Here is a 12,117-nt window from a genome sequence, read left to right as displayed (position 1 = left end):
GTGGCCTTATTAAACCTTATATACAGGAACAATTACTGCTCTGTCCCTGCTTATTAGTATGCAGGGACAGAGCAGTAACCATATTCTTCAACAACCATATAATCTGATATGCTGTTTTGGTTACCTTGCAATATGCTCTCCCAACTTAAACTCACTATCAACAAATCCCTGACCTCATCAGTTTCCTGCAGTTCAGATCCATCAATATAAGTACACGACTTTTGATCTTTTTTCAAAGTGCATCACCTTACACCACATTTGGCCACATTAAACTGGTAGCCATTTGCCTTTGCCCATACTGCTATTTCTGTTGAATAACTATAAATTCACATGTATGCCACAGTAACTAACTTTTTAATAATATGTAAATATTTTGTCTTAAGTATCATAAGAATCATTAGTAAAGCTATTAAGCAACAATAGTAATTACATTAAAAAAACATATTAGTGTGCATTCTTACATTGGAATCCCTCTATGTATACAGTAGTGTGTTTAAAGATTAAAAACTATTGGGATGTAATTAAGTTAAATTAAAATATAACTGATAAATTTATTTTATACAGTTGAGGATTACAATTGTTATTATTATTGTATTTTATGATATTATTGTATGATTACAATTATTATTGCTTCGAGATCACAATACATACTCCCAGCTTAATTATGATCCCGACAAAAAGACAGCTCAAAAACTAAAGTTACTAGATGAAGCAATCCATAGATCAGAAAACCATCAATATATACATACATCATCATGCAAGACCTCCTAGAATGTACCGTTCACCTAAATTACATAAAAGCAACTGTCCACTTAGACCTATTATGGATTCTATAAGTAGCCCCACATATAAAACATCAAGATTCCTGTCTAACCTTCTCCATCCCCTCATAGGCCACTCAGCTTCATCAATAAAAAATTCCACAGAATTTCACACAAAAATATAAGACATTAAACTGTCAGATACGGGCATGTTAATATGCTTCACTATTGTCTCTCTCTCTTCACTAATATTCCTCACAAAGAGACAGTAGAATTGTTAACCCAAAGATTTCATCCAGTATTTTGAAATTATTCAAATTTACAATAACATCAGGTTACTTCGCATGGAAATATGAAATATGTAAATAAGAGGAAGGAACAGCACTGGGCTCACCCTCATCACCTAACTTAGCCAACTCTTTTCTTGAACACCTAGAAGATAGAATTTTCACTCTTGAACCAAAACCAATAATATGGCTACAATATAGAAATACAATTTTATTAATACAGACCAGTTTACAATAAAACTTATATTAAAACCTACCAGTTTCGCCAGCAGACTGTCTGGCTTTTTCGAGGTGTTTACGGAGATATGAAAACTAGTAAATGCAAATTGAAAGGAACATAAAAAACGTTGTAAACCAACTAGTAGCTATGGTTACACGTTTTGTGTGACAGAGAGGACTTATTGTTCTTATTCATTATCACGCATTGTAAACGCCTTGAAAAAGCCAGACAGTTTGCTGGCGAAACTGGTAGGTTTTAATATAAGTTTTATTGTAAACTGGTCTGTATTAATAAAATTGTATTTCTATTATAAAACGACCAAATATGTATAATTTAAATGGCTACAATATGTTGATGACATCTTTTCAGTCTGGAGACACACAGAACAAGAACTTTACTAATTTCTAAATAATATCAACAACCTACATCCTTGCATCAAATTCACACTAGAAAAAGAATCATCGCAAGGTATTTCCTTCTTTGATGTACACATCCAACATATTCATCATCTACAGTATATAGATCACAGTATGAAGAAGGTAGCATTAAACCTAAAATCACAATTGGAGATATTAATCACAGCTTTTTGTTTCATGCAGATGATATTATACTTCAAAAATATCCATTGGAAATCTGTAATTTTCCATAACTAAATTAAATAACAGCTGTAATAAATTTGGCATGAAAATCAGCTTTAAAAAGATAGACATTGAAAATAGACAGGAACATTGAAAACTACAGTTGCATCTTGTGTGAAGAATCTATAAAACAAGTAAAATGTTTCAACTATTTAGTCTCTGGTTTTAGTGAAGATGACAAATTAAATATGGAAGTAGACAACAGTATCAGCAAATAATCTTCTGGTTCCCATCTGCCATACGGCCGCGGGAGGGTAGCTATATGCTACCATTCTAGGGAGAGATGATTATGAGCAAGGTGGTTTCCCGTTGCCTTCCTTGCCGTAAGTATTTATGACTGTAACCTGTGTGTTCACGGGGCCGGTTTGCCTGCTTGCGGGATGAAAAAGCTCAGATAAACTGGCGGAAAAAACCCTGCGGCCCATGCCCAAGACCGGCTAACTTGGCTATGGCTGAGGAAGATCCTTAAGCTCCTCACGTCGTGAACGGGAATCGAACCTAGGACACTCCTTCCCCAGGCATATGGTTGCGAAGCGCAAAGCCACTAGGCTAACGCGCGGACCAGCAAATAATAATAATATAATAAATTTAGTTTAATCTTTTATCCAAGTGTGAGCAAACAAAGTTGCACCTGAAAGTATCTTCAGGACTGGGGTAAGGTGGTACAACACCTTGCAAGGAGTCGCCCTGGTGTTGTACCACCTTACCTCAGTCCTGAAGATACTTTCAGGCACAAACTTTGTTTGCTCACACTTGGATAAAGGATTAAACTAAATTTATTATATTCTAACCAAGTGATAAATAAACTTTCAGTATCAGCAAAGCTTGTATGTTATGGTTGGTTGGTTGGTTTATGGTATTTCACACAAGAACAGCAAAGATCTTACTGTGCCATAGCAAACGATGCAGCAGTACACAAGGCCAAAGATTGCAACAATCAAAGATTCATAAATAATATGCATGTACAAAAATTAAGTTAAAACTTAACTTAACAGAAATTAAAACCAATGCAATATCTACATATAAATAAAATTACAGCAGTGCATAAATAGCCAAACATTAGTTAGTAAATAATATGCATGTACAAAAATTAAGTTAAGCAATGTAGTATCTACATATAAATAAAATTACAGTTAAATGTGTTTGTAACAAATTAATTCTTTGTAAAAGGTAAAAACATGTTAATGATAGAATATGGAGTTAGTTATAAAGTAGAAAAATTATTTTTACTTTATGCATTTTCTTAAAAAAAAAAAAAAAATCCGTATATTGATTCTAAAAACATAGCCTAAATGTGTGTGGCCTTACCTGTCTACTGATATTTTGCAACCATTCTGAAAAAAGCTGATTAATGTAGTTAGTTTATTTTATTTAGTTTTTGTAGTTTTGAATGTTTTTACTTTCAGCATTTGTTTATGATGAATCCAAAGAAATTGTTCAACTTTTTCCATAGAGATATTCAAGACATACTGCTAGTGTTCTTTCTTTTAAGGTTACACGGCGGTCAGCATTCATAGTGAAGAATTTATGGAGACAACACACGTGTTAGAAAAATTACTTAACATTAAGCAAGTAACAATCGACATTTCGACGTAATCATCAGGAAACATACATATGTACAAGATACAAGCTACATGCTGTTGCACTATACAAAAGTAAAATGAATCTAAATGTTTGTTAATCATTTATCCTAGCCTGACCTCTGGTGAGAAAGGAAAAAAAAACGAAATTACATCAAGCAATTTCTACAATCCTTTCATATTGGGATTTTCTTCTGTCTGGAGTTGTTCTGGTTGCTATATAGGCTGAAGATGGGTCCTCCACATTCTTGGAATAATTAATCCATCATTTTTGTTCAGATTTGAATGATGTTTTATTATATCACAAGCTTCTTTGAATTTTCTTTCATACCAGGTTTTTGGTGTGGTGTAGAGAATTAGTGCCTTTCCAGTCAATTCTGTGGCATGCTTGGAGTGCGTGGTCTGATAGGCCTGTTTTACCATAGTGGAGGTTTAAATGTGGTTGCTCTTTTCTGATTGGGTTGGGGCATCCTGTTTCCCCCCTATGTAAGATAGGTTACGGGTACATTGAATTTTGTAAACCCATGGGTGGGCGAGGTATGGAAGAGGATTTTTGGAAGAACTGAGTAAATTTTTTAATTTTATCGGGGATTTGAAAATAGTCTTGATGTTGTATTTATGTAGTGTTCTGTCTATTTTTTCTGTGGTACTAAAATCTTCTTTGTTTTTAGTGGTATTTTTATGTCAGATCTTGTGAATTGGTGTGAATTTTTATGGCAGATCTTGTGAAAAGGAAAAGAGTTGTTGCTGGCCTGTATGTGTGGGTTTGCTATCGCAAACCCACACATACAGGCCAATATGTACATAAAAATTCATACCACCATTCAACACAAAAACTAGGAGTCATCAGCACTCTCAAACACAGAGCCCTAACAATTTGCTCCAATGAACAAGCTCTGAACCAAGAATTTGAAATCATTAACTAAACATTTGTAAAAAATGGTTACAATAAAAAAACAATTCATAAGATCCTCTATAAAAATGCCATTAAAAGCAAAAAAGATTACAAGAATGTTATAGCCATACCCTGTATTAGAGTCATTTCAGAAAAAAATAGACAGAACACTATATAAATACAAACCCCTGTAAACTAAGAAGTTTACTTAGCTCCTTCAAAGATCCTCTTCCATACCTTGTCCACCCAGGGGGTTTACAAAATTCAATGTACTTGTAACCTGCCTTACATAGGGAAAACAGGACGTACCATCCCAATCAGAAAAGAGGAACACAAACACCACATTAGATACCTCCACTATGGTAAAACAAGGCTATCAGACCACACTCTCCAAACATGCTATAGAATTGACTGGAAAGACATTAATCCCTACACCACACCAAAACCTGGTATGAAAGAAAATTTAAAGAAGCGTGTGAAATGCTAAAACATCATTCAAATCTGAACAAAAATGGATTAATTATCCCAAAAATGTGGAGGACCTATCTTCAACCCATATAGCAACCAGGACAACTTCAGACAGAAGAAAATCTCAATATGAAAGGACTGTAGAAATTGTTTGATGTAGTTCCATTTTTTTTTTTTTTTCTCACCAGAGGTCAGACTAAGATAAATGATTAACAAACATTTAAATTCATTTTACTTTTATATGGTGCAACAGCATGTAGCTTGTATATTGTACATAAGTATGTTTTCTGATGATGACCTCAATACAGAGGTCGAAACTTCGATTGTTACTTGCTTAATGTTAAGTAAAATAATTATTCTAACACGTATGTTGTGTCTCCCTAAATTCTTCACAATGAATACTATTAGTGCTAAAAGAACTGAAAACATTTGAAAATGATCAATAATAAATAAATAAAAAATGTTCATATATCACTGTTAAAATTTATGAGGTTCTCCATGCTTCACAGTTCATCATTAGTATTCATTTGGTGGGCTTTTTATATTTATTTATATATATAATTCAGAGACCCTACTCTAGAGACCAAACAGAATTTTTTCAAATCCTTTCAGCCTCCAGTAAGTGGTGTCACAGTGGTCAATGAAATTCATCTTCCACCTAAAAGTTAACAAATTGATTCAACGTTAGTAGCATTACATAGAGTAAATAGCTTTAGCATTAAAAAAAAATTATAAATTGACCAGGTCTAATATTGAACACTAAGTTGTGATATGTTAGGTGACTATGATGCACCACCCTAGGCTGCTGCCTGACTAGTGAGCCAGCACAAAATTTTTTGTCTTGATTATGGATGTTAATTATTTTTACATTAATAATCTAATGTATTGTATTTTTTTAGTGTTTGGAAGTATCGATTGTCCATCAATTACTGGTGATGTGCCTCCATTATCAAGTCCAGAAGAAATGAGATTATTGTATGGCAAAAACCGTGGCATTCAAGGACACCATAACTCTTGCTACTTAGATGCCACCCTCTTTGCTATGTTCTCTTGTACTAGTATTTTTGATGCTCTGCTGCACAGGCCTAAAACAGAAGGAGATATTGTGGAATATGATGAGGTACAGAGGGTATTAAAAGAAGAAATTGTAAATCCCTTAAGAGCGTAAGTTTAATTTTTTTTTCATCATAATCATTATCGATATATTTCTTTAAAAAAATGTATCTAAACTGCTCTGACATATAAGCCATACTGTTGACTTCAAAACTTGTTTTGAATCGAATCTATTCAGCTTCCCTAATTGGTTTGTCAAATGCACCTATTTATTTTTAATCACTTTTTGTAGTGACCATGTTTGCATTATACTTTTATATCGATGGATCTTGACTTATCAAGATGTCCTTCAAAAATCAGTTTATGAATGAAACAAAATAAGCCAACAATACAGTTTAAAAATTTCACAAAAGAAAACAAAAGTCATGCCATTTAAAGTTTGAGATCATGTTAGATCAAATATAGTTAGTTTAATTATTTAGGCTGAATAATAACATATTTATAAGATAAAGTTATAGATGAATAAATAACGAAATTTCAGAAAATCTGTGGAACAAATTAAAAGGACACTAAATAAAAAACAAATATGAGAAACTCAACTAAAATTTTACAATCCACTCCCATTCTGTTATGTGGTTCAGAAACATGGACTATTAAAAAGAAAGATGAAAGAATACAAGATGCAGAGATGCGATTTTTTAAGAGCAATAAAAAGATTCACGGAATTGGACCATATAAGAAATGAAGACATCAGAAAATAACCAGATGTTTATTATGTAAATGAAAAGATCAAGGGAAATATAGAGAGAAATGGAAAGCATCTATTTAGCATGGAAAGATATTGGCTACCAAAAGAAGTGGATAGATATAGACCAAAGGGAAAGAGAGAGAGGGGGGGGGGAACACTAGTTGCAAGATGGAAAAACCAGCAGGAACTGGCCAATGCCTAATCCTTGAAGAGAAGAAGACTTTATGAGTAGAGCTAATCTAAGGTGGTATGGCCATTTCATGGAGTGAGTGAGAAAAGTTAGTGACACAGAAGTTTGATGCCAAAATGGCAGAAAAGAGACACCCAGAGGAAGGTCAAGATCTAGGTGGATTGATTCAGTCAGAAGTGCTTTAGAAGTATGAATGTTAGATAACAATAATATTGTCAGTCTGACACGTAATAGACCAAGTCGCTAAAACCTGTGCATTCTTAGAAAGGCCAGGCTTTTTTTTTTTTTTTTTTCAATTGAATAGTACCCATTCTTTACAACAATTCATTAACTTTTAAAGCTTAAAAGAAATAAGATGATATACATTTATTGCAAGTCATAAATCCATATTAATTTGCATAACTGAAGTAGTATTTTTTAATCATAGCAATTTCTCATCAGATCTAAGATCTTAAACATCTTTTAAATGATTACATATTTTTCATTGAAACCCGTAGTTTTTCTTTTCAGTAATTTCTATGTACGTGCTGACAGAGTAATGCAGCTACGAACACTTTTAGAGAGATTAAGTTCTGTGAGGGGACTCACTTGTGAAGAAAAAGGTACTATTTATTTATTTATGTTATACATTTTATTTTTACTATCATTACATAATGACTCTGTAGAGTTCAAGGGCTCACAATGGGACCCCTCATAATACAGTAAACTCTTGATTTAATGGACTATTAGGGACTAAGGGTTGTCCGTAAAATTGAAAGTCCATTAAATTGTGAATCTTAAGAATAGTATTGAAAATAAAACACTTTCAGTGGTACAGTATTAATATATTTTAATGGGAACATTTTAATGTAAATATCATTTTACTGAGGATTGGGCTTGAAAAAAGAATCTAGTTTCAGTTGCTTTCCACTTTTATACTGTTTCTTAATATTAACAATCAAAATTGCCGAAAATGGTCATAATAAGCAATCACCTCTGGATCTGAAGATGCACATATAAACGAGATAATTCGTGTGCTCTCTAACCACCGATAGTTTCGGACCAGCTGGAACTGCTTCTTCTTTCTTCCTCGTTGTCAACCTCCTGATCGCCCCGTAGAACTCTTCAGCAATCTCTTCCTGGCTGAGAACTTGATAGCCTGGGTTGTCCTCATCAATGTCTAGCCATTGTTCAATGTCCTTCTCACTGACATTGTCAGCAGCTCGCATCAAAGTTTCAAAGAAATCAGCAGTTTCAAAACCTCTGAAATCGTATTCTGGTTCACTCCCATTCAGTAACTTGGTCCAGCCATTATACAATGTTTTAGTCTTTATCTCTTTCAAGCGGCAGCAAAATTAAAGATGTGGGACTTGATGTTGTATGCATGCAAATTTTGAAGTGTCCTGGCTCCTCTTGTATCTTCTTTGGGATCATTTTCATTCTCCAAGACAACTGTAACCTCTTCAAGAAACTTCTTATATAACCTCTTGCAGGCAACAATGACTCCCTGATCTATAGGCTGTATTACAGAATTGGTGTTTGGAGGAAGGAAGATACATTTTATTCTTCCATTCCTACTAACCAACTTCTCAGCATTAGGATGAGCTGATGCATTATTATCAAGAAGTAAAACAGCTTTTACATCTTCAGGAGAGATTTTTAGGACCTCTTCTTGGTAGTTTTGCACTTCAGGTATGAAATGATTGAAAAACTAGTCGGAAAAAATGTCACTTGTAAACCAGGCATTCATTGAACTGGAATAGATGATAGGCAACTGGTTCATAACATTCTTCAAAAGCACAAGTCTTTCGTGCTCTTCCGTCTACCATTGGCTTGAGGCAATGCGTGCCATCGTCATTAGCACAAAGTAGGGTTGAAATGCGTTCCTTATTGAAATGCTATAATTTGCAGCCACTCATGCTAATCTCATATTTGTTCGTGAGGGTATTTTCGGGAACAGCACGAGAGAACAGGCTGGTCTTATCTGCATTCTAAACTTGAGACAAAATAAGACCATCAGATTCAATGACTTCATTGATGTATTTTCTGAAGGGCTCAACTTGTTCAATATCGGCGCTCAGTGCTTCACCACATGTTTGCCTGTTCGTGATGACATGGCATTCACAAAAGCGGCAAAGCCACCATCATCATCATCTGGACCTGTATGCCCATGTTTTGTGCCAGTTTTTCAGCAGCCGACCTTAGTTCAGCACCACAAACAACAATGCCACTAGACCACTGTTGAACGAACCACTTGTAAACTCCACTTGTACAAAACTTGTAAATTTCTAAATTCTTATGCTTGGCCAACTTCACGTTTCTTATCCTCCACAGTGAAACCACTTTTGGATCTCTCGATGCTATATTTTAGCAAAAACTGAGTAAGTTTGTCTTTATTTTTGCATATGTTCGAAACTGTTTGCTTTTTCATCCCATAAAGTTCACAAACATGAACAACAGATGCACCACTTTCCAACTTACTTATTCTCAAGTTTCTGTACTATCATCAAGTTTACTCATTTTCTTTTAACCCCAGACATATTAACATAAATGATTAATAACAGTTTAACCAAAAATTACTCCGACAACAGCCTAAACACCACTTGTTTTGTGCTAGCAATGCTATTGATGCTATGCCACCAATGCTGTCGAACCAAAGCATGGGCACATGCGTAACTATTACGAGTACGCATGAAATATCACGAATATATGCGAACGTATCTGAAGATGCAATTTATAAACACTGCCAATTGCTTCCGATTAACCATCATATTATTATTTTTTTATTAATTATTTCATTATCTGTATTTATTTCTCAAATTGTATCTGTTAAATCCGAAGTCTGCTGAATCGGGGTACGTTAAATCGAGATTTTACTGTACCACGATCCACTATCTGCACTACACCATTTACCATCCACTACACATATTTTTGTCTGTTAATTGCACGTGTTTTCTGGCCATTTACCTGTTTATGTGATGGAAATTTTGAATATCTCAGAGAAAAATTACTGTTACTCCTGTACCAGATCAGCTAACTCAACTTCAGTTGATAATGGGTACTTAAAGATTTCTCTTGTCATGACTAGAATCAAACTGAAGCCTTTTCCATTTGAAGGACTCGCATCCCATTATTCTTCCACTGTACTGCAGAGGCATTATTTATTCTTATGTATTCACTATGTTATTTTGAGAAAGGTCTTATAGTGCCACAATATTACTCTGAGACCTTTATTAATTTTTATCAGAATAATATGGGTAACATAAGCTGTCAGAATGACTTATTATTTATGTAGGTGGTAGATAATTATTTAGTTCAGATTTTTGCATAAGGAGTTCTGGTTGGAACCAGTGATTCTCAGAGGTTGAGAAGGACAGGAGAGAAGTGACATCAAATAAGTGGTATCATTGAAACTTGTTATAGATCCAGGAATGAGCTGTTATGTTTGTATAGGATTGCCAGAAGTATCAGAAACAAGGGAAGTGAATATGGTTACATTGATTACTTTCGTTCACCCAAAAATTGTTGGAATAAGTGAGACGTGGTTTGATGAGGATGACATCCTGACAGAAATGGAGATGGAAGGGTAACATGTATTTCGTGAAGATAAAAAGGAGAGGTGGAGGGTTAGTGATGTTAGAAAAAGTGTTATATCCATACAAGGCAGAGATGCAAGGTGGAAATAGCAGCAGTGGTTTTGAAGCAGTATGAGATAGAGGTGAATAGAATGAAATACTTCATTGGATGTTGCTATAATGACCTGGTGATGTGGAGGGTGGTGACAAGGAAATGTAGAAGCAAATTAGCTAAGCAAATGGGAAAAAGATGATCATTATGAGTGATTTTAATTATAGCAATATAGATTAAAATGACAAGATACCAAACCAGAAGTAAAGAAAATTAGTTCCGTGAGTTTTTGAGGGACAGCATGCAACAGAGGGCACATGAGGATTTAGGTTTTTGGATTTGATCGTCTCATCAGAGGATGTTATTATAAATGAGGTGTTAAATCTCCCTGCAGTTGGTGAGAGCAACCATGAAATGATTACTTAGGTGATTGCCAGCTGTGAGGATTTAGGTATGAAATTATTACTTAGGTGATTGCCAGCTGTGAGGATTTAGGTTTTTAGATTTGATCATCTCATCAGAGAATGTTATTATAAATGAGTTGTCAAAATTGGTGAGAGCAACCATGAAATGATTACTTAGGTGATTGCCAACTGTGAGGATAGTAATTCAGAAGGCAGCTTGCAGCTGTAGCATGGAATGAGGTGTCTGGTCGAAAGGAGATCAGCACTGTTTGGATGATAGAAGTAATGTCTAAATGTATTCCAGAGGTCAGAAGGTTAAGTAAGGTAGGTGTAAAAGAGATAAATGAAATGATTAAGTATGCAATACAGAGAAAAGGCATTATGGAGTCAACATAATAGAAGTGGTAATAATCAATTCCATTAGGAATACAAAAGAACAAGAAAGGAGAATGACTTGGTTAGTAAGGGTAGCAAAAGTACAGTATGAGCAGCAGTTAGCTAATCAAGCCAAAATGATGATATTCTCCAAAAGACAAACTCTCACCAATGATACTGCCTGGTGTATATGAAGTGCCATGCTTGTGTAACATGTCTTACCATAGACAAACAGGATGTTCTATAAATATTCATATCTCTAAACATCAAGACCACATCTGTCTTATCAAACCTCACAAATCTGCCCTTGACAACATGGAATCTAAAATGCTAACCACAGGTTCCAATGGCAAAATGCTATGCTACTACTTAGATCCGTATATAAACATGAATGTTTATATAAAGAAAGTGCTGAAGCCTTGCTTCATAGACCTAATCTTAATCGGAACGACTGTCTCACTTTTCCAAAAGTTTGAGAAATTGTTATCCTCAATTGTATTAAATAATTTAATTTAATTAGTTTTAATTTTGTCCCATTGGATTTAATCCACGAACATGCAACTGTATATGTAGAGGGATTCCAATTTAAGCCTGCATGCTTATGTTTTATGAATTCAATTCCTATTGCTGTTTGATCATTGTACTGATGCATAGTCTTTGGTCAAGTGTTTTACTTCTGACCCAGCTCTCAGATCCATAAGTTAAAACTGGTTTGAACACCATCTTGTATACAGGCTAATTTAGTGTTCCAACTAATTTCTCTCTTATTCCATATGAATTTATTCAATTGACTTCCTACCATACCAGCTTTGCTGATTCTGTTATCTATTTCTATATTTAATTTACCATCTTCACTAAAAATCGTGCCTAAGTAGCTGAAATGTTTTACATG

General features: G+C 34.5%; 1 protein-coding gene across 5 annotated transcripts in view; it reads left to right on the top strand.

Moving 5' to 3' along the window:
- The window catches only part of CYLD (ubiquitin carboxyl-terminal hydrolase CYLD), a 451,655-nt gene that overhangs the window by 286,048 nt on the left and 153,490 nt on the right, over positions 1-12,117 (top strand). For all 5 annotated transcript variants that reach the window (XM_090407955.1, XM_090407951.1, XM_090407953.1 and 2 more), the window contains 2 exons: positions 5,749-6,013; positions 7,351-7,442. In XM_090407955.1, the coding sequence (XP_090264081.1) occupies positions 5,749-6,013; positions 7,351-7,442 (357 nt within the window). The remainder of the gene's footprint in view (positions 1-5,748; positions 6,014-7,350; positions 7,443-12,117) is intronic.

This window comes from Typopeltis vanoorti, chromosome 18, assembly GCF_054136105.1.
Source record: "Typopeltis vanoorti isolate ZY-2024b chromosome 18, IOZ_Tvanoo_1.0, whole genome shotgun sequence".
Lineage (NCBI taxonomy): Eukaryota > Metazoa > Arthropoda > Arachnida > Uropygi > Thelyphonidae > Typopeltis > Typopeltis vanoorti.
The sequence above is the reverse complement of the archived record's forward strand: the minus strand, read 5'-3'. Positions and strand labels throughout refer to the sequence as shown.